Source organism: Salmo salar, chromosome ssa01 (assembly GCF_905237065.1).
Source record: "Salmo salar chromosome ssa01, Ssal_v3.1, whole genome shotgun sequence".
In the NCBI taxonomy this organism is placed as follows: Eukaryota; Metazoa; Chordata; class Actinopteri; order Salmoniformes; family Salmonidae; genus Salmo; species Salmo salar.
The window spans coordinates 44545369-44568537 of record NC_059442.1 but is presented as its reverse complement, the minus strand read 5'-3'; the positions used below and the strand labels follow the sequence as shown (position 1 = coordinate 44568537).

General features: G+C 42.1%; 1 protein-coding gene across 1 annotated transcript; it reads right to left on the bottom strand.

Moving 5' to 3' along the window:
- Positions 1–10112: 10112 nt before the first annotated feature.
- fuca2 (alpha-L-fucosidase 2) lies at positions 10113–23129 on the bottom strand. The gene is made up of 7 exons (XM_014196691.2): positions 22819–23129; positions 22410–22597; positions 21940–22279; positions 15688–15898; positions 14929–15119; positions 11479–11587; positions 10113–11201 (listed from the first exon to the last, which is right to left on the bottom strand). The coding sequence occupies exons 1-7, from the start codon at positions 23010–23012 to the stop codon at positions 11064–11066; spliced, it is 1371 nt and encodes a 456-aa protein (XP_014052166.1). The 5' UTR covers positions 23013–23129; the 3' UTR covers positions 10113–11063.
- Positions 23130–23169: the final 40 nt, after the last annotated feature.

Genomic DNA, 23169 nt, shown 5'->3' with positions numbered 1-23169 from the left:
GGCAAAACAATGTTTAAACCCTTCATATACCAAAACGCTGCTTTTACCTGCGACCTGAACACAACAGACAGCAACATTTTCTTAGCTTGAGGTTCAAAACATAGCACAGTTACATTTCTCAGCGGGTCCAGGAGGGAATAGAATAGAATATTCAGCTACACTTTCCCGGTGTGGATCCTTTATACACCAAAAGGGATTCTACCAGGGTCTGGGATCCCTGATTACACTAGTTTGATAACCTGGGATGACCCAAATACACAGGAGACAGACCCAAGTAAAATCAGGGTTCATAGTGAAGTATAGTTAGGGATTTACCCTCCTCATTAGGCCAAAACACAGCAGACACTTACTTTCCCTCTGGGTGATGGGAAACAATTCACTGTGATCACTGACAACTACAAAGACATACAGTACCAGTCAAAAGTTTGAACACACCTACTCATTCAAGGGTTTTTCTTTATTTGGACTATTTTCTACATTGTAGAATAATAGTGAAGACATCAAAATTATGAAATAACACATATGGAATCATGTAGTAACCCAAAAAAGTGTTAAACTAATCAAAATATATTTGAGATTTGAGATTCTTCAAAGTAGCCACCTTTTGCCTGATGACAGCTTTGCAAATGATAGTCCCACTAAAAACACAAATTTGACCTTCGTGTCTTAAAGTATTGATGGATTGTCATTTCTCTTTGCTTATTTGAGCTGTTCTTGCCATAATATGGACTTGGTCATTTACCAAATTTGACCAATCTTCTGTATACCACCCCTACCTTGTCACAACACAACTGATTGGCTCAAACGCATTAAGAAGGAAAGAAATTCCACAAATTAACTTTGAACAATGGAAATGCATTCCAGGTGACTACCTCATGAAGCTGGTTGAGAGAATTCCAAGAGTGTGGAAAGGGTGGCTACTTTGAAGAATCTCAAATATAAAATATATTTTGATTTGTTTAACACTTTTTTGGTTACTACATGATTCCATGTTTGTTATTTCATAGTTTTGACATTTTCACTGTTATTCTACAATGTAGAAAATAGTAAAAATAAAGAAAAACCCTTGAATGAGTAGGTGCGTCCATACATTTGACTGGTACTGTATACCCTCATCATATACAGGTATGCACTTGTACAGTATAAAGAGAGGGTTGCAATTTGAATGCGATTTAATCACTATAGCCTAATTCCACTCTTCCACGGTCTGGTTAGCTCCTATGCCATGCTCTCTCCATCTTCCGAACCTGGTGGTTAAACTGTTTGAATTCAGAAGTGGACCAACGACGGTGAAAATGTCCCAAAGCATAATTTGTTGGCTAAAATTAGGACACCAACCGCAAGAGAGAAAACTGTTTTATTATATAGAAGTGCAGCATGCAGCTTGTAAGGTGATGCCAAAGGCACTTTTCCATCCTTGGTTGGGCAATACAGCTCTGTTCCGTTCTGTTCCCTTATCAATGCTTTGTTCAGTCTGAGCTGGCTGTATACTGTGCAGCCTTTATACTACTGCAGTCACATCTACACCCACAGGAAGATTACAATCCACAATCTACGGTCACTGAAATCAGTCATTTTTGAGCATTAATTGTTTATGAACATAACTACAATTTTTTCTTTCATCTTTTAAAAAAGTTATAATTTAAACTGAATTTGATCTACACTTCATGACCAAAAGTATGTGGACACCTTCTCATTGAACATCTTATTCCAAAATCATGGACATTAATATGGCGTTGGTCCCCCCTTTGCTGCTATAACAGCCTCCACTCTTCCAGGAAGGCTTTCCACTAGATGTTGGAACATTGCTGTGGGGACTTGCTTCCATTCAGCCACAAGAGCATTAGTGAAGTCGGGCACTGATGTTGGGCAATTAGGCCTGGCTCGCAGTCGGCGTTCCAATACATCCCCAAAAAATTGTTTAATGGGGTTGAGGTCAAGGCTCTGTGCAGGCTAGTCAAGTTCTTCCACACCAATCTCGACAAACCATTTCTGTATCGACCTCACTTTGTGCACGGGGCATTGTCATGCTGAAACAGGAAAGGGCCTTCCCCAAACTCTTGCCACAAAGTTGGAAGCACAGAATAATCTAGAATGTCATTGTATGCTGTAGCATTAAGATTTCCCTTCAGACCATTAATTCAGACCATTAATCCTCCTCCACCAAACTTTACAGTTGGCACTATGCATTGGGGCAGATAGCGTTCTCCTGGAATCTGCCAAACCCAGATTTGTCCGTCGAACTGCCAGATGGTGATGTGTGATTCATCACTCCAGAGAGCGCGTTTCCACTGCTCCAGAGGCCAATGGCGGCGAGCTTTACACCACTCCAGCTGACGCTTGGCATTGCGATCTTAGGCTTGTGTGGAAACCCATTTCACGCAGCTCCCGATGAACAGTTCTTGTGCTGACGTTGCTTCCAGAGGCAGTTTGGAACTCGGTAGTGAGTGTTGCAACTGAGGACAGACGATTTTCACACGCTTTAGCACTCGGCGGTCCGGTTCTGTGAGCTTGTGTGGCCTACCACTTTGCGGCTGAGCCGTTGTTGGTCCTAGACGTTTCCACTTCACAATAACAGCTCTTACAGTTGACTCGTTGGAAAGGTGGCATCCTATAATGGTGCCACATTGAAAGTCACTGAGCTCTTCAATACGGCTCCTCAACTGCCAGTGTTTGTCTATGGAGATTGCATGGTTGTGCGATCGATTTTATACACTTGTCAGCAACAGGTGTGGCTGAAATAGCCGAATCCACTCATTTGAATGGGTGTCCACATACTTTTGTATATAGTGTATTTGAACTACTGTGCACAAATCATTACATGTAACATAACTATGGATACAATATGTGCATCTCTGTCATTTGTGTGAATCTTGCCCTTTTAATACAATACAATTATCACAACTATGAATAACTGACCTGCCATGACTCCCCCTCTTCAGTTTCAGTAGGTGGTATTGGGTGAGAACAACTGGATGCTGCTATGAAAAGGAGTCCATGGTAGGGTTTGCACCAGTTATGTACTGTAGTTAAAAACATTTTAGGAGAGGCTTATTGTTAACATAAAACCTACACAGCATAACAAAGGGTTGCTTACTAAACTTATGTAACAGTTATATGAAAATAATATAAATGCCCTTATCTTTATACATACATTTCACAGTTCTGTCCAGATATTAGGCCTGCGGTGTTTACATTAAATTCCTCTTTTAAAATATACCCATAAAACATCTTACATTTACTCTAAATTAAATGAATCAACATATCAAGAAGAAAAAGCGCCGATATATATGGGACTGCTTTACTAAGTGTAGTACTAGTACATAGAGGGATAATAATTTAGGCTTGAAGCTAAACATGAGTGCACTGCATTGCAGCTAAATCCATTATGCTACCTGTCTGTATTCAGTATCTGGAGGAGCGACACTAAAATGGCTGATACTGTGCAGTGAAGGTCAAGTTGCCAATCTATAAATATAATGCTCTGTCACAAATGGCACCCTACTCCCTATATTGTGCACTACTTTTGACCAGGACCCATATAGGGAATAGGGTACCAGTTGGGACGCACCCATGGTCTGTCCCCTAGACCTTCCACACACACTGCTTGGCATTCCCAATATCTGTGCTCTGTGCACACACACACACACGTTTGTTTTACTATCCTTGTTGATTGATTCCCAAATCCTATTTTCCCTAAACCTTAACCTAACCCTAACCTTAACACCAAATGCCTAACCCTAATTTTAACCCAAACCCTAAAAACCTTTTTCCTTGTGGAGACTGGTAAAATGTCCCAATTTTACAATCCTTGTGAGGATTTCTGGTCCCCACAAGGATAGTAAAACCAAACACACACACACACACACACACACACACACACACACACACACACACACACACACACACACACACACACACACACACACAACCCTCTAGTAGTGAGCCAATAATTATATAAGTAATACAGTGCATTTGTATTCAGATCCTTTGACATTTTCCACATTTTGTTACGTTACGGCCTTATTCTAAAATTGATTCAATAGCTTTTTCCCCCTCATCAATCAACACACAATACCCCATAATGACAAAGCAAAAACAGGTTCCTAGAAAATTGTACAAATCTATAAAAATAAAAAAATAAAGAAATATCACATTTACATAAGTATTCAGACCCTTTACTCAGACTTTGCTGAAGCACCTTTGGCAGTGATTACAGCCTCGAGGCTTCTTGGGTATGACGCTACAATCTTGGCACACCTGTATTCGGGGAGTTTCTCCTATTCTTTGCAGATCCTCTCAAGCTCTGTCAGGTTGGATGGGGAGAGTCGCTGCACAGCCACTTTCAGGACTCTCCAGACATGCTCCGAGCACTGGCTAGGCCACTCAAGGACATTCAGAGACTTGCCCGAAGCCACTCCTGTGCTGTCTTGGCTGTGTGCTTAGGGTCGTTGTCCTGTTGAAAGGTGAACCTTCGCCTCAGTCTGATGTCCTGAGCATTCTGGAGCTGGTTTTCATTAAGGACCTCTCTGTACTTTGCTCCGTTAAACTTTCCCTCGATCCTGACTAGTCTCCCAGTCCCAGCAGCTGAACAACATCCCCACAGCATGATGCTGTCACCACCATGCTTCACCATAGGGCTGGTGCCAGGTTTCCTCCAGACGTGACGCTTTGCATTCAGGGTAAAGAGTTCAATCTTGTTTTCATCAGACCAGAAAATCTTGTTTCTCATGGTCTCAGAGTCCTTTAGGTGCCTTTTGGCAAACTCCAAGCAGGCTGTCATGTGCCTTTTACTGAGGAGTGGCTTCTGTCTGGCCACTCTACCATAAAGGCCTGATTGGTAGAGTGCTGCAGAGATGGTTGTCCTTCTGGAAGGTTCTCCCATCTCCACAGAGAAACTCTGGAGCTCTGTCAGAGTGACCATTGAGTTCTTGGTCACCTCCCTGACCAAGGCCCTTCTCCCCGATTGCTCAGTTTGGCTGGGCGGCTAGCTCTAGGAAGAGTCTTGGTGGTTCCAAACTTCTTCCATTTAAGAATGATGGAGGCCACTGTGTTCTTGGGGACCTTCAATGCTATAAAAATGTTTTGATACCCTTCCCAGATCTGTGCCAGATCTGTGCCTCGACACAATTCTGTCTGTCTCTGAGCTCTACGGACAATTCCTTCGACCTCATGGCTTGGTTTTTGCTCTGACATGCACTGTCAGCTGTGGGACCTTATCAAATCAAATTGTATTAGTCACATGGGCTGAATAGAACAGGTGGGCCGAATAGAACACCTTACAGTGAAATGCTTACTTACGAGCCCCTAACCAACAATGCAGTTAAAAGAAATACGGATAAGAATAAGAGATAAAAGTAACAAGTAAAGAGCAGCAGTGAAATAACAATAGCGAGAATATACACAGGGGGGGTACCGATACAGAGTCAATGTGCGGGGGCACCGGTTATTTGAGGTAGCATGTACATGTAGGTAGAGTTATTAAAGTGACTATGCATAGATGACAACAGAGAGTAGCAGTGGTGTAAAGAGGGGTGTGGAGGGGAGGGGCACTGCAAATAGTCTGGGTATCCATTTGACTAGATGTTCATGAGTCTTATGGCTTGGGGGTAGAAGCTGTTTTAGAACTCTCTTGGACCTAGACTTGGCGCTCCGGTGCCGCTTGCCATGCGGTCGCATAGAGAACAGTTTATGACTAGGGTGGCTGGAGTATTTGACAATTTCTAGGGCCTTCCTCTGACACCGCCTGGTGGAGAGGTCCTGGATGGCAGGAAGCTTGGCCCCAGTGATGTACTGGGTCGTTCGCACTACCCTCTGTAGTACCTTGCGGTTGCAGGCCGAGCAGTTGCCATACCAGGCAGTGATGCAACCAGTCAGGATACTCTCGATGGTGCAGCTGTAGAACCTTTTGAGGATCTGAGGACCCATGCCAAATCTTTTCAGTCTCCTGAGGGGGAATAGGTTTTGTCGTGTCCTCTTCACGACTGTCTTTGTGCTTGGACCATGTTAGTTTGTTGGTGATGTGGACACCAAGGAACATGAAGCTCTCAACCTGCTCCACTGCAACCCCGTTGATGCTCTGTCCTCTTTTTCCTGTAGTCCACAATCATCTCCTTTGTCTTGATCACGTTGTCCTGGCACCACACGGTCAGGTCTCTGACCTCCTCCCTATAGGCAGTCTCGTCGTTGTGTCATCTGCAAATTTAATGATGGTGTTGGAGTCGTGCCTGGCCGTGCAGTCATGAGTGAACAAGGAGTACAGGACGGGACTGAGCACACACCCCTGAGGGGTCCCGTGTTGGGGATCAGCGTGGCAGATGTGTTATTACCTACCCTTACCACCTAGGGGCGACCCGTCAGGAAGTCCAGGATCCAGTTGCAGAGGGAGGTGTTTAGTCCCAGGGTCCTTAGCTTATTGATGAGCTTTGAAGGCACTATGGAGTTAAACGCTGAGCTGTAGTCAATGAATAGCATTCTCACATAGGTGTTCCTTTTGTCCAGGTGTGAAAGGGCAGTGTGGAGTGCAATGGAGATTGCATCATCTGTGGATATGTTGGGGCAGTGTGCAAATTGGAGTGGGTCTAGGGTTTCTGCGATGATGGTGTTGATGTGAGCCATGACCAGCCTTTCAAGGCACTTCATGGCTACAGACGTGAGTGCTACGGGTCGGTAGTCATTTAGGCAAGTTACCCTAGTGTTCTTGGGCCCAGGGACTATGATGGTCTGCTTAAAACATGTTGGTATTACAGACTCAGACAGGGAGAGTTTAAAAATGTAATTGAAGACACTTGCCAGTTGGTCAGCGCATGCTCGCAGTAGACATCCTGGTAATCCGTCTGGCCCTGTGGCCTTGTGAATGTTGACCTGTTTAAAGGTCTTACTCACATCGGCTGCGGAGAGCGTGATCACAGTCTTTCGGAACAGCTGGTGCGCTCATGCATGTTTCAGTGTTATTAGCCTCGAAGCGAGCATAGAAGTAGTTTAGCTCGTCTGGTAGGCTCGTGTCACTGGGCAACTCTCGGCTGTGCTTCCCCTTGTAGTCTGTAATAGTTTGCAAGCCCTGCCACATCCGACGAGTGTCAGAGCCGGTGTAGTACGATTCGATCTTAGTCCTGTATTGATGCTTTGCCACTTTGATTGTTCTAGCAGGATTTCTTATAAGCTTCCGGGTTAGAGTCCCTTATATAGACAGGTGTGTACCTTTCCAAATCATGTCCATCCATTGAATTTACCACAAGATGCACCTGAACTCAATTCCGAGTCTCATAGCAAAAGGGTCTGAATAGTTGTGAATAAGGTGTGTGTGTTTTTTTTTTAATACATTTGCTAAAAAAAATTCTAAACCTGTTTTCACTTTGTCATTATGGGGTATTGTGTGTAGATTGAGGAGGAACACTTATTTAATCCATATGCCTGCAATGGGAGAAAAATAATGAAAAAGGAAGGAGTCTGAAAGAAAGAGAGAAACGATGTTCCACTGGGATTTCCATGGCAACAAAATGCTCATCTCTGCTAAGGTTCCTCATCTTGTTATCAATTTCTCCTAGCCTGGGAGCCAAGGTGTTTGTGCTCTGTTGCCGGTGTCATGCCTGTAGGAGCAGGAAACAGAGCAGTGACAGCCAGGCTCTCAGGCTACTATTCTCCAAGTAAAGGTACAATGTGTTCTACATGTACAACAACAAAAAATGCATGAAATGAAATGTATGCATTCACTACTGTAAGTCGCTCTGGATAAGAGCGTCTGCTAAATGACTAAAATGTAAAAATGTAAAATGAAGTCAGAGGTTTACATACACCTTAGCCAAATACATTTAAACTCAGGTTTCTTAATTCCTGACATTTAATCCTGGTAAAAAATCCCTGTTTTAGGTCGGTTAGGATCACCACTTTATTTTAAGAATGTGAAATGTCAGAATAATAGTAGAGAGAATTATTTATTTCAGCTTTTATTTCTTTCATCCCATTCCCACATTCCTTCCTCATGATGCCATCTATTTTGTGAAGTGCACCAGTCCCTCCTGCAGCAAAGCAACCCCACAACATGATGCTGCCACCCCTGTGCTTCACGGTTGGGATGGTGTTCTTCGGCTTGCAAGCATCCCCCTTCTTCCACCAAACATAAGGATGGTCATTATGACCAAACAGTTCTATATTTGTTTCATCAGACCAGAGGACATTTTTCCAAAAAGTACGATCTTTGTCCCCATGTGCAGTGGAAAACCATAGTCTGGCTTTTTTATGGCGGTTTTGGAGCAGTGGCTTCTTCCTTGCTGAGCGGCCTTTCAGGTTTTGTCGATATAAGACTCGTTTTACTGTTGATATAGATATTTCTGTTCCGGTTTCCTCCAGCATCTTCACAAGGTCCTTTGCTGTTGTTCTGGGATTGATTTGCACTTTTCGCACCAAAGTACATTCATCTCTAGGAGACAGAACACGTCTCCTTCCTGAGCGGTATGACGGCTGCGTGGTTCCATGGTGTTTATACTTGCGTACTATTGTTTGTACAGATGAACGTGGTACCTTCAGGCATTTGGAAATTGCTCCCAATGATGACCCAGACTTGTGGAGGTCTACATTGTTTTTTTCTGAGGTCTTGGCTGTTTTCTTTGGATTTTCCCATGATGTCAAGCAAAGAGGCACTGAGTTTGAAGGTAGGCCTTGAAATACATCCACAGGTACACCTCCAATTGACTCAAAGGAGGTCAATTAGCCTATCAGAAGCTTCTAAAGCCATGACATGATTTTCTGGAATTGTCCAATTTGTTTAAAAGGCACAGTCAACTTAGTGTATGTAAACTTCTGACCCACTGGAATTGTGATACAGTGAATTATAAGTGAAATAATCTGTCTGTAAACAATTGTGGTAAAAATGACTTGTGTCATGCACAAAGTAGATGTCCTAACCGACTTGCCAAAACTATAGTTCGTTAACAAGAAATTTGTGGAGTGGTTGAAAAACGAGTTTTAATGACTCCAACCTGTGTATGTAAACTTGTGTATGTAAACTTCCGACTTCAACTGGACCTTTTCATCTGAGAGGGTTCTTTGGAACCTTCTCTGGATAGAAAAAAAAGTTTATAAAAAGGATTCTACAAAGATCCATAAGGCTTCTTCAACAGAAACAAGCCTTTTAAAAAAATATATATATGAATGAATAAATCTCTTCATGTCCACTTTCAAGATATGGCTAGATCAGAGAAAACCACATGCAATTGCACTGGCATTCCAAGATGGCTTGCTTTCCTCTCTTGGCATCCTGGCTGGAATCAAATGTCCTCCTTCTCTTGGTGATAAGAGAAAGAACAGATATGACCAGTCTAACATACATTAGCAGTGTGCTTTCTCTTGCGGAACTGGTGTCTCCTATGGTCTAAGTATCCTATCCTGAGAATTAGACCGATGGAACATGAGAACCCCTTGCTCACCCCCTATTTCACGTCATGGAACTTTTTCGTGACAATTCCGGAGAACCTCCCATCTCCACAAGGCACAGGCCAAGCGCGTGCATTACAGATAGGAGCAGACAGACAACATTGAGGCACGTTCAATGCTCACACAGACTGGACATATGGATATCGTTCACAATTGAAGGCTTCGAATTAAGAAATTGTCCTTTTTACTTCAGGAAATTAAATTAAAAGTAGGCTACAACGACTGACAGTTGAAATTAAGCGCATGCTGACCCCAACAAAAAAAGACCGCATAGCCTATACCGAAAATCGGAATACAGGACCTGTGTTGGAATCATGTGTGCTTGACTCGTTCTACACTAGTTCTAATCGTATCCTATTCAAGGTTGCGTTTACAGTCGGGAGAGAAATGCAGTGAATATTTGCCTCCATTCTCTATAGCTGAACGCGCTGGTCTGTCGAATTGTGACATGCATCGGTGCATTAGACATGTTACCACATGTTGCTTGATAGTGGCTGACGGTAGGCAGTAGAGGGGGCTCGCATACCGCTGATCGGCCAAGCATTTGACAGACGATAAACTTTGTTCTCACCAGAAACTGGAAGAGGCTATGCTATGTAAAATTACTGTTTTACAATAACCTGTGGCATTTATGGATACAATTCTGTTGGCCAAAATATATGATAACAGTTAGAGGTTAATTCAATTCAAATGAATTTTATTTATGTAATCTGTAAAGCCAAACAACACAATTAAAACGTATCAAATGCATTCAATTCTTAATAAAAATTACATATGGATTAGCATTAGTCAGTCACAATCCTGAAAACAAAAAAAAATCTGATAAAAGCCTTTGAAATTCACATGTTCAATTTCAGTGCATACAGTATCAATCCCTTATAGAAAAAGTGCAAAAATCATTATGAAAACACCCATCACAAGAATTATTCAAGTAATTTAAAATCAATTTCATTAGCCTTCTTAACTAAAATAAAAAAACAGATTAAACAATTTTGTTCACATTCAGGTTCTATACTGGCCTGAGTTTCAGAATTACCATCAGTTCTCTACAAAGATAGGTCCTCCCCACACACACTTAAAAAAACTCTGGGGCCATTGTGAACTTTTGGTTAGACCATGGTATAAACAATTGGTCTAAAATGGCCAATTGGCTGGGTTGGCCTATGATAAAAGCTAGCAGCTAGCCATTTTAGACCAATGGTTTAAACCATGGTCTTAGCAAAAGTATAGCCCTTCTGTAAAGGAGTGGCACATGATCTGAAAGCTCTTTTACTTCCTCACAGTTATATAAACTGGGTGTGCTCATTTGAATTGACCGGTGCCCCAGGTGGGTGGAGGTTTCACTTCAGGACCATTGGAATGGTCTAAAATATGCAAACTCACCAGGCAATGCAAAACAAATGCACCCATAATTGAGAAGCAAGAAAAAACAGCTAGTCCAACATTGAGGCCCTCCCGCCAGGTCTGCAGTGGCCTAGCACTGCACCCCTCTGCTTAAAACTGGGTCATATTCAGTAGGCACAGAACAGAAGAAAAAGAACAAACAATCTGAACTTGTTCAATAAGAAGCACTTGTTTTTGTTTTCTGTTTAAAAAATGTTTTGCTAATAAACACGACCCTGCATTCTTTCCTATGCGGCACCTGTCAGGCGTAGGGTCCAGGCCCAGTGACATGGCATCTGACTGTAAGTCAGTTGAGGCAAAAACACCTTCAGACCACGAGGCTTCACCGGCTCCCAGTACAGTGGCTTGTGACCAAGCAGCACCACCTGTGCAAATAACAGGTGATCAGAGTGGCAATGCAAATTTGGTAGCTTGTTGTTCTACCAGTCGGTCCTGTTTTCCAGATGTAAAAAAAACCCTGGTGCATTGTTCTCTTTCATCAACTGTCAACCAACACTACCTGGTTGTATATATTTAAATGGACATTCAGTCAGTATATCATACATTTTCTTTTCGCAAATAATAATACAATATTTTCAATCTAATTACACATTCTACATGTGAAAGGTATACAAAAAGTAGCTGTGTGATCCTGTATCTTACCTGAGTCTTTCCTGTAGAAACAACAGGTTCATTCAGAACGACATATCCACTTGGAGGCCAGTCCAGGAGAACTGCATAGATGGCCTTGTCCTGTGGTTTAGCAGTGTACCTATTGGAACGCAGTCAAAAGCAATAATGAGCCGTTTATTAGTGAAAAGCTGTGTCTTTATTATAAGAAATGTTAACTTTGATTTAAACTAGAGGACAAACAAGTTTTGGAACATATGGTTCCTTTAGTGGGCTTATATCGAAAGCCTGTCATGAGAGCGTCTGGTAGGCATACTGTGACCATAGAACATATAGGCCTATCCTTTCTGCCACATGAATCGGGGAACTAAATGACTAGCTAAGAACTGACCAGACGCCAGGGGTGATGCTGTCATTCTGGGATCCTGCTGTGGTGTTAATAATAATAATAATACATTATTATTATTATTAGCTTTAGGAAGCACACTTTAAATCTTGTATTTATTACTGACTTTAAATGCCATTCAAACTTTAAAAAGAGGCAGACTGGTAAGGACTAGGTTGCTTGTTTTTGGTAACATTTATACTTTTTGCAGGAGTAAGTGATGGGATTTCCTCAACATTCTAAAGCTCCCCTTGTTAAAAACTCCCCTTCTTAAGATGTGACTTCCAACACATCTTAACTGACTTGACACAAATCAGCTACTTTGACCACTCCCAACAAGCTAGAAAAACAAACATAAAAGGTAAAACTTGGTACAGTTATCTCTGCTATTCAAATCTTAAAATTAGAACAGAAATATATTCTACCAATCAAACGATACAGCTGTTTAAGTAAAGGCGTCAACTATTTTCTCTCAACTTTTAAACAGAACTGAAAATGTGACCACTTTTCCAACAACTTAGACAGTATGACATATTAGTCTTCTTCTCTGCTTTACAAAATCAGCAATCATATAATATAAATATATTCTACCAAATCAGGAGATACAGCTGTGTTAGTATTATTTCAGTAATCTATTCCCCTCTTTTTATTAAACCTTTGTTTCCTCATATACCTCTCAGAACATAAATGTTTTTAACCCTTTCCACCTTGCATGGATTTTTTGTGGTTTCATTTATCTGCACACAGTGCTTCTGTTGGAAGTAAGCATCATGTGTTGAATTTGCCATCACGTTGAAAGAGCCTGCGTGCTGGCTGCTCTGATGAACTCTCCTTTTGCTACGAAGTAATGACTTAAGAACTACAGATGTGTCGTGTAAATCAAATCAAAGTTTGTCACGTGCGCCGAATACAACAGGTGTAGACCTTACAGTGAAATGCTTACTTACAGGCTCTAACCAATAGTGCAAAAAAGGTATTAGGTGAACAATAGGTAGGTAAATAAATAAAAACAACAGTAAAAAGACAGGATATATACAGTAACGAGGCTATAAAAGTAGCGAGGCTACATACAGACACCGGTTAGTCAGGCTGATTGAGGTAGTATGTACATGTAGATATGGTTAAAGTGACTATGCATATATGATGAACAGAGAGTAGCAGTAGCATAAAAGAGGGGTTGGCGGGTGGGACACAATGCAGATAGCCCAGTTAGCCAATGTGCATTGGTTGGTCGGCCCAATTGAGGTAGTATGTACATGAATGTATAGTTAAAGTGATTATGCATATATGATAATCAGGGAGTAGCAGCAGCGTAAAAAGATGGGTTGGGGGGGGGCACACAATGCAAATAGTCTGGGTAGCCAATCAAGTGCTATTTGCATGTGAAAAGGTAATCGAATGCATTTGCTCCATTGTTAACATTTTTGTTGGTGGCCCAGTCTGAGGGTATTGACAGATTAAGAAGTGTGGCTTTAAGCATCCTCATCACAAGCTCCACAAACCCTGCTTGTTTGCCAACTTAACTCTAGAATCTACCCCTCTTGTTAATAAACATGTTTTCTCATATCTCTCAGAACATTAAAAAGTATTTTAAGACTAAACATAGCAATGTGGGGCTCTGGCCTTGTTCTAGGATCCTGAAATGCTGATAAAGCTTTAAGCGTCCTAGCACATTTTACTAGACAGTAAGTTGTAAATAGTATGTAGTACGATTAGTACACAGTATGTAGTTTTAGTAAGTAGTAGGCATGACAGATTTCGGACACAGTCTCTTTACTAGTCTGACAGTTTGTGAAGGAATAGTTATTGCGGTCAAATTGCCACTCCATTTAGGGCAACAACGGCCATTTCCAATTTGTCAAATTTGATAAAACTTGTCAGGATTGTAGAACCCACCAACAGTAACTGTCAATAATATTACACTCAATCTACATACTGATCTACAGACTGAGAAACCAAGATGGCAGCATGTCAGGCTTTGTCTGTGGTAGTGTTTGTAGTCCAGTGTTCATAAGTCAAATTGACCATTTTATCGTGCCTTGACCTAACCCAAAATGTAATTTTTTAAATGTATTGTTGTGCAGCAACAGCGAAAAAGGCCTTTGCTGAACTGCAACGTACCTTTACTATTGTCCAGGCTCAACGCTGTCAGCTGAAGTCGCTTTTAAATGCTGATAAAAAAAAGTTGATGGTTTTCAGGAAATCTAAGATGAAACTTCCATGTATAGTCACCATGCAGGGCAAGCACATAGAAAGGGCATCAACTTACAAGTACCTGGGTTTCTTGTTACCTGTCTTACTTTTAGGTCTTGTGAAAAAGCTCAATCTCAAGTTGGGTTTTTATTTTCGAAACAAGTCATGTGTTATTACGTATGCTGGACACTGTACCATGGGGCGCTGAGGCTTGTTACAAACGCCAAAGCTCTCACCCATCACGGCACCCTCTATTCGGGAGTGGGCTGGCCTTCCTTACCACTTCGGAGACTAAGTCATTGTTTGACAATTATCGCCTACACTCACAGGACTGTATCTCTTTGATGACAGAGCTGGGTAAAAAAAAGCATTCCAGTACTCTGTGCCCTACCCCCACACATGGAACGAGATACAAAAGGACTTGAAACTACAGGAGCTTGTCTCCTTAAATTATTTTAACGCAAAGGTTAAATCTGTGGTGGAAAAAGATTTGGGAGGCTGTCAACGTTTTGACCCCTAACTGAACCACTCCTCCCAAAACCATGTGCCAAAGTGTTCAACATGTAAACTGATGTTTCTAAACTGTAGTGCTTTGTATTATGTTGTAAATGCTGTAAATGTTGTAAATGCTTTAACCTCAATGAGACTAACCTGGTAAAATAAAAATGTACTATTAGGCCTACCACAGTCAATACTCCAATTTCTGGACTACAGTTACTCAAGGCTACTCTCCCACTTTTATATAAAATACAAATCACTACTATATCACAAATAGCCTCTAACAATTTAAACTTCTAAACTTCTTCCACTAACATAAAACTACTTCTGGACAGCTGAAGAAAGTCAAAACATTTTCTTCATGAAAAAAAGCCAATTTCTAGTTACTATTATCATTATGAACTTACCAGATGCCAGGTATGATGCTGTCGTTCTGGGCCCTCCATGCGGTGGTGTTGTAGATGGCCTCTCCATTGACCCCCAGCCACTGACCCATCTGCCTCAGACGCTCCTCAAAGATGGGGGCGATGCGTCCGTCATGCGTAGGTCCGACATTCATCAGCAGATTCCCTCCACAGGACACGGTCTCCACCAATGTCTGAATCACGCAAGACACAAGTACGCAGTCATAAAGCCTTTATGACAGCTATAGGAAATATTATAACATCTTCCATAGGCAGGAATGCAGCCGACCCTGCACTGCTCCCAGCAACATTTTGTTGCGTAGTTTAGTTGTGTGGGGCTGGAAAAGTAACCACATTTCAGTCTCCCCTATAACAAAATACATTTCTACTAGTTTCGTACATATTCTACTGTAGTGTACAATTATTGGTCTAGGAGAGAAGAATGAAGCCAAACAAGTCATGCTGTAGAGTAAAGCATTTAGGTTACCCAAAAAACTGTTGTAAAGTGTTATACAAGAAACATACGGGACCAGCAGCATTTCAAAAACAAGTCAAGACTTTAGACTTTGAGTGCACTTTACAGTTAAATTATGCTGTTTATGAGTTATACTAAATCATATGCAAACAGGATTATGACTGATTCAGCTACAAAAAGTATGTTATGGTAGTGGAAGAAGTTTTATTGGGTAGTAAGAGATCTTAAGGATCTGAATCTCCTGTTTACCATAAAATAAAGTGCTTTCAGAACCATTTAAAACTGACCGCCACAAGCTGCTCGATAGTGAAGTAGTCTTTAAGCTGAGCGTTTCTCCTGTAACCCCAGGAACCTTTGTCTATCGAAAAGCAGTTCTCCCATTTGTGTTTGAGCAGGTGTCCGGGCTGGTAGCGATCAGCGCAGGTGTAGTAGCCTCCATGGGTACAGATGCTGCCATAGCCCCAACGATCATTGGTCACCACGGTCTCTCGCACTGGGCTTTGGGGGGGGGGCACATTAAATGAAATCATATCATGACACATGTGATATTTATACCGTTGGTGCATACATCATACTCCATAGCATTAACTGACACATTAAATAGACCTATAAACTTCAAAAAGACATTGGTGTAGATGTTAATACACTTACGGACAGTTTCCCTGGACACTACTGTAATAATTTGTAGTTACACTGTAATAACATGTAACTGGTGTTAAATGCAGTCCGTAATTACAGGAGTGTAACAACGAATGCTTGTTACAAATGTTAAAAAGTTTCCGGTCCCAACGCACCATATTTCAGCCTACGTAAAAAACGTGATAAGTGTAAGCCAATTGAAAACCGACCACCTCATTGACACCTCTGCAATTAAGATCTTGAGTCTGATGCCCAGGCCCAATGGCAAAAAACGGGTTCACATCAAACAAATAAAAAGTTATATAATTTAGTGGTGCAATTGACAATGGGTCAATTACTTTCACCATCAATTAACAATTTTTAGACACATTAATAAAGAGCTATGGTTCAAATTGTGAGATAATCATTCATGCTTGCCAAATTGTAAGCCTATTAAGCGTGGTTGAATAATGGTTTATAAATGCATTTAAAAATGGTCATAAGACAAACTTTTATTCCATCATGTAACCTTGCAAGGGTTTCACTGATGAGGAGCACTCCCTTTGGATGGGATGCATTGGTGCAATTATTTATTTATACCAGGAATTAAGGCATCATGTCAAGATCTGCCCATTTGCGCAACACGCTCAAAATAACGACGACCTCGAACGTGCCTACATGTGTTGACACAGACATGTAACAATGCGAAAAGAACGGCGGTCGAGTAGATGGTCAGTGTGCAAAATCCAGACATCAAAGATTGCCGCGAAAGAAACACATGCGTTGAAGGTCAAAAACCGAAACACAGGAGAGAAAGTTTCCCATGCAATTTGTTTTGCTTTTCTGGATACATTAATTGTGCTAGACGATTTAACATTGGTAGTTAGCTACCGAGGTAAAGACAGATTCAGATTGGATATTCGCCTGTAGTATTCCTTACGTCCACCAACAGCAGTTAGGGACCGTCAACATAGTGACAAATCAAATTTCAATAGCTCTTTAACCTTTACTCCTAAAAAAAAAAAATTTCAAAACTGGTTCTAGCAAACCCGATGGCATAAACAAACATTGCACACTTTTTTTGGTCGATATACGTCTCGCACTATTTAAAATTATTTATTTACATTTTTACATTTCAATAGCTCCTTGGTCATGTGACCTACTAACAAACAAGGTTCAGAATGTACAATCAGTGGGCCTACACATTGCACACCCTTTAGTTTGTCCATTTTCATCTCACACGATTTTATATGAATTTGGTAAACATTCTAATTTCAATAGCTCCTTGGTCATGTGACCTACTGGGCTCAAAGAAGGTTCAGAATGTCCACTGATTACCCTTCTATACTGTACACCCTTTAGTTTGTCCATTTTCATCTCACACGATTTTACATACATTTTTCAAACTTTATAATTTCAATAGCTCCTTGGTAATGAGCCCTACTGACCTCAAACTACTTTCAGAATGTCCATGGACTGGCCGAGACGGGCGCCACGAGGCATCCAGTGAGGTAACGCAACTGATCCCGAAGAAGCTGGCTGGATCCCCGGGGAGAGTTCCATTTTCTTTGTGAAGGACAGGGCGGCCTGGAATGGGCCGAGAGAGGGGCCCAAGCCCTGGAAAGCGTTGCGGTTTCGGCGGCGTCCGGTGAGCTTTCCCTGGCCCTTGAAAATCCAGGGGAGAGGGTGTAAATCTCAAGCCGGGCCGTACCCATATCCGCAGCAGGTCTCCAAGGTGAACAGCCTCTGGCATGTTATAACAATGTAGTTAAGGGAAGTTGGCAAAAAAAGATCCGTAACTTCGGGATAAGGATTGGCTCTAAGGGCTGGGTCGGTCAGGCTGGGGTGCGAAGCGGGGCTGGGCTCGAGCCGCGGCTGTGGGAGCAGTCGCTCCATCGTCCTCCGCTTGCAACCACTGGAAGTTCGTTGTGAAGCCCATCTCGCGGTCTCTCGTGCGTGGTCTCGCAAGGGGCTGTGTGCAGGGGTTCATCGGGGTGGTGTCCGTCGGCGGGCCGAAGGCAGACTGGTGGGGGAGGGGGGGGGGGGTTGGGTCCGGCGGCGGCAACTCTGGACACGCGCCGGAACCTTCTCGCGGATCTCCCCAGCTACGGCGCTCGCCGGGGAGGTCTCCTCTACGCTCACTAGACTTGAGGCGGAGACTAAACCCATTGGCCCCGCAGTGATAGGGCGTTGCATGGATCTGTCTCATGCCCTACGAAGTGGGGAGAGGTATCTCCAGCTTGTCTGGGGAGGGAGGCCTACATCTAATGTGGGTAGTACCATTCACGGCCATTGATTTGCTGCGGAACCATAAAACGGACGGAAGAAGCCTAGGTTCCAACTGGGCACGGATCACTGAATGTCAACTTGATGAAATTTAACGGTGCGTACCCACCTGCCGCGGTCACACTCAAATCACCCGTGGGGTGACTGTGACCCCCTCATGTCAAAGTGAGGAAAAGGGATGATTATTTTCTGTTGCTTCTTCTGGCACCCGGTCGATGGTGCCGCTAGATACGGCATTGGGTATTTGGTTCTCAAGCCTATAACTATTGCGCTGGCACTTGATATCGATTGGGTGTAAAAACACAGTTAAAGTCTGCTGAAGGTTAGTAGCATCAACTGATGTCCAGTTTGTAAGACAGCAAAGCCTCTGATGATACCACCGGCGTGACTCAAATGGATGTCAATTTGATAATATCTGACCGTAGCATGCTACCCTTCGCGGTCGCACTCAAACCACCTTCGGCGTGGCTGTGACCCCCTCATGTCAAAGTGAGGAAATTCGATGAAGCTGGGGTAAATGGCGGGAGATAATTAAGAGTCTCTTGAGGCATCCAAATTCATCGTCATCTAATTAGTGACGAGCATGAATGGATGAATGAGATTCCCACTGTCCCTACCTACCATCTGGTGAAATCACAGCCAAGGGAACGGGTTTGACGGAATCAGCGGGGAAAGAAGACCCTGTTGAGCTTGCTGCCCCTCTCCTGATGCACACCGCATGTTTTTGGGGAACCTGGTGCTAAATCACTCGTAGACAACCTGATTCTGGGTCAAGGTTTTGTACGTAGCAGAGCAGCTCATTCGCTGCAATCTATTGAAAGTCAGCCCTTGATCCAAGCTTTTGCTCACATTTCCACGTTTATTAGCTTGCGAATGAATGTCCAAATCGTGAAAATAAGACCTGTGCAATGTTGTGCGCAATTTTTCCAACATCGTGACACTTATTTGGAGTCTGTGGTTCAAGTGGTTTGGAAACTATTGAGGTTTGAAAGCGTGAATATCCGTCGAATATCCAACCTGAAACTGTCTTTACCTCGGTTAGTTAGCTAGGGTTTTCTAGCTAGCTAGCTTAGTGTTGGCTAGCTAAAGTTAGCTAAATGTAGCCAGCTAGCAATTGTTTGCTGGCGTTTTTGTTGGGCCTACCAACTAGACTAACTAGCTAATTACTATATACAGAATAGACTTTCCATGCAATCTGTTGATTTTTGGGGGATTAGCTAACTAGCTACTTAAAGCTGGCAAATATGCTATGGTCGCTACTCGCTAGCTAACGTTGCTAGCTAACGTTAGCTGGGCTCGACGCTCATCTTCCCTGAACCTTGATCTCAGGGTATCCGTACCCCAAGGGTATAACGTGACACACCAAGCATGCTAACGTTAACTAGCTAGCTAGCCATTTGTGTCAAGACAAGCACTATTATTGCTAACTGGATAACACAACTAGCTAGGCCTAGCTAGCAATATGCCTCAACTATAAAATGTATAGTGTCTACGCTAAATTGTCATACATTCTCCTTCTCTACCATAGATTCCCACAAGATCTCAGACTCCAGGATGGGAAAATGCTTACAAGAAAAAAAACTGATGAAGATCGTCATCTCTGATGTTAAGATTTCCATTGTTAGAAAGAAAAAGACAATCCCATTTTTCGAAATTAGCTAGCCATCTAGGCTACTCACCATACTATAGGCTACAGATTTGAGTCACCACTAGAATAGCTCTTTTTATGTTATTGAGTAGGCACACACACATGCCTTTGTTTGATCCAATTATTAATCTAACAATAAAATTCCTTATTATTTTGTAAGAAGTGTCAGGTATTTTTACATGTTGCAATTAAGTTGATTAAAGATGAAGCTCATTGTCACGACACCTACGGAAGGTGGCGCCCCTCCTCGCCCGGGCGGCGCTCGGCGGTCGTCGTCGCCGGCCTACTAGCTGCCATCGATTTATGTTTCACGTTCTGTTAGTTAGGCCTAGGTTAGTTGCGCACCTGTTTTGTGTTAGTTGTTAGTGGGGAGGGGTATTTAGGCTAGTTAGTTAGGTTTGTTGTTTGTGCGGGATTGTTCCTTTGTCAGGGTGTGTTTTTCATGTGGTTCTGTATATTTTGGAGTTACGCTATTCCTTTTGGGCTGCGTCCCTGGTTACGTTCTTTTAAGGGTGGTGCGTTACTTTTGCACACCTTGCACTCCATACCTTGCATATTTTCCGTGTGGATATTTTTATTAAATTCATTAACGGAATCTTTCTGTCTCCTGCGCCTGACTCTTCGGCATCCACAAGCCACCCATTGTGACACTCATCTTTTGTTTCTAGGTATTTTCATATGGTAATGAGTAATTATATAGAAATTGACCATAGGTAACTATAAAAAGTTACACTTCACTTTAAATAGCTAAATCCTGGTAAGAACTAACGAAAACCTTGTACTTATGCAGATATTACAGATATGTATTCTGTGGTATATTATTGTGTTTATTTTTTTCACTTGTATGGCGCTTTCAGAAGCTGATGATTAGATTGTCAGAATGGGTAACTTATTTTGAAAGGTACACAATAATTACAAGTAAGGACACCTAGTAATTACCTTGTGTTGTACTAGTGAGTTTATTTTCTCACTTGGATGGTGCTTCAGGAAGCCTTAAAATAAGGGTCAGGATGGATAATGTACTATATAAGTACACATTAAGTACGCCTCAACGTACCTCATTTTAACTAGCTAAATCCTGTGTAATACCTAGTAATTACATTGTACTTTGTAGATATTACATGCACTTTGTGGTGTACTAGTGTGTCTATCCTCCAACTTGGATGGCGCTTCCGGAAGCCTTAAAATAAGGGCCAGGTTGTCAGGATGGGTAATGTACTATACAAGTACACATTAATGACAAGTATCCCTCAAGATACACTTCATTTTAAGAAGCTAAATCCTGTGTAACACCTAGTAATTACATTGTACTTATGCAGATATTACATGTACTCTGTAGTGTACTTGTGGATCACTTGGATGGCAAGGAGGTACACGTTGTTATAATGGGTAACGTATACATTAAATATACGTTTTTTATTATTAGAATCTGGGATGACACCCATACGGTAGGCCCCAGTTAGTAATGTTGACCTATTTCTGATCTGTTTTGTAAACTCAACCAAGTTAACCCAGATGGTAAACTTTTGGGGGGCAAGTCCTAGCAACAACATTTTGAAGAGTGCCCATTCACGGGTAGCTAATTAGAGCCTCCAACCTTTGTAATCTCGGACACCCAGTACATCTGTCCACAAGAGATTACAACCTTGTGACAGTTATTACTGAATCTGATGCAACAATGAAGAAACTAAACACTAAATTGATGAATTTAGTGGAAACTTGTCCATTTGTAACAAGCATTACAGACTGCAATTACCACCAATTACATGTTAATACAGATTAACTATGAGTTATTATAATTAACTACAATACTTGTTACAGTGTAATTACACTAATAAGGACCCCTTAAAATGAAGAGTTACCGAAATTTGCATCAACTGGAAGTGTGCAGATTTTCTGCTTTCTCCAGTTTTGCATTTTGACCCTAGCACCTTCACCAATGTTTTGGGAGTGTGGTAGATTCTGTCTATTATCTCTATGACGGTACCTCTCATTGTATAGCCAAGCCAGGAATCCGGTGCTGTTCCAGTATTTATCAGGAGCATCCCCGTCTCCATCGGACCACAGCAGCTCCGGCTTGTACTTGTTGATGATCTCATAGAGCTCGGGCAGCGTCTTAGTGGTGGGGAAGAGGTTGGTAGTGTACAGGTTGGCAGCGTCCTGCTCGTAAAGCGGGTTAAACCACTCAAACAGAGAGTGGTACAGTCCCAGACGCAGGTCGCTGTTGGCTCTGAGTGCTCCAGCCATTTCTCCAACTAGGTCACGTTTAGGACCCACGTCCACTGCGTTCCAGTTCCAGGAGTTCTCCGAACCCCACAGAGTGAAGCCTGCAGATAGGACAATAACAATAAACCATAAATACATTTTTATAGGCTTAATCTAGTGGAATCATATGTATTACTTTGTTAAAATGGCTACAGCTTATCAGTGGACAATGCATTACACACACACACACACCTTCATGGTGTTTTGTGGTGAGGACAATATATTTTGCCCCGGATGAGGCAAAGATGTCAGTCCATTCTTTGGCATCAAAGAACTCAGCTGTAAACTGTGGGGCAAAGTCTTGATACTTGAAGTCTGGAGGATAGTTCTTCTGCATGAAGTCAACATAGGACTTTATCTTCTGCTTCTGCCAAAACCACCTGGAATAAACATCCACACAAATTATAAAACATATTTTTTTAAATATGGGCTTGGGGAGTGAGGTACAGTTGATCAAAGCATTTAAATTCTTCAGTAATTTATATCATTTATTGAATTGACCACAGCAGGAAATGTAGATTGTGCATTTAAAGTAGGACTAATGATGAAGAAACAGCTTATTACTTTCTGTACTGCACAAAAGTATAGGCTAACAGCTTACCAGAACCACTCGCTACCAAAGCTTGGAACAGAAAACACTCCCCAGTGAATGAATATTCCGAACTTGGCCTGGTCATACCACTCTGGCAAAGGTCGGGAGTCGATGGATTCCCAGGTAGGCTCATATTTACAACTGCATACAGTAATCATCAGGAGCAGTGCGACAGAAATGAGGGCTAACTTTGAAGAAGCCATAACTCCTACGAAGTCAGGTAACAGAAAGCAGTGTTCAGTTGAGTTTTGCAACTAAAATAGCTTGCTGATATCACATGATGCTTCCGTAAATTAATCACATGAGAAAAACAGGAACACCTTTGCTAAAAAAAAACAATAGACTCCGCTCATTGGATGC

Coding starts and splice junctions, on each gene's coding strand:
- fuca2 (XM_014196691.2), bottom strand. CDS start 23,012: ATGGCTTCTTCAAAGTTAGCCCTCATTTCTGTCGCACTGCTCCTGATG. Junction 22,280..22,409: donor CACCACAAAACACCATGAAG/GTGTGTGTGTGT, acceptor TCCTATCTGCAG/GCTTCACTCTGTGGGGTTCG. Junction 11,588..14,928: donor AGCATCATACCTGGCATCTG/GTAAGTTCATAA, acceptor GCGTTCCAATAG/GTACACTGCTAAACCACAGG.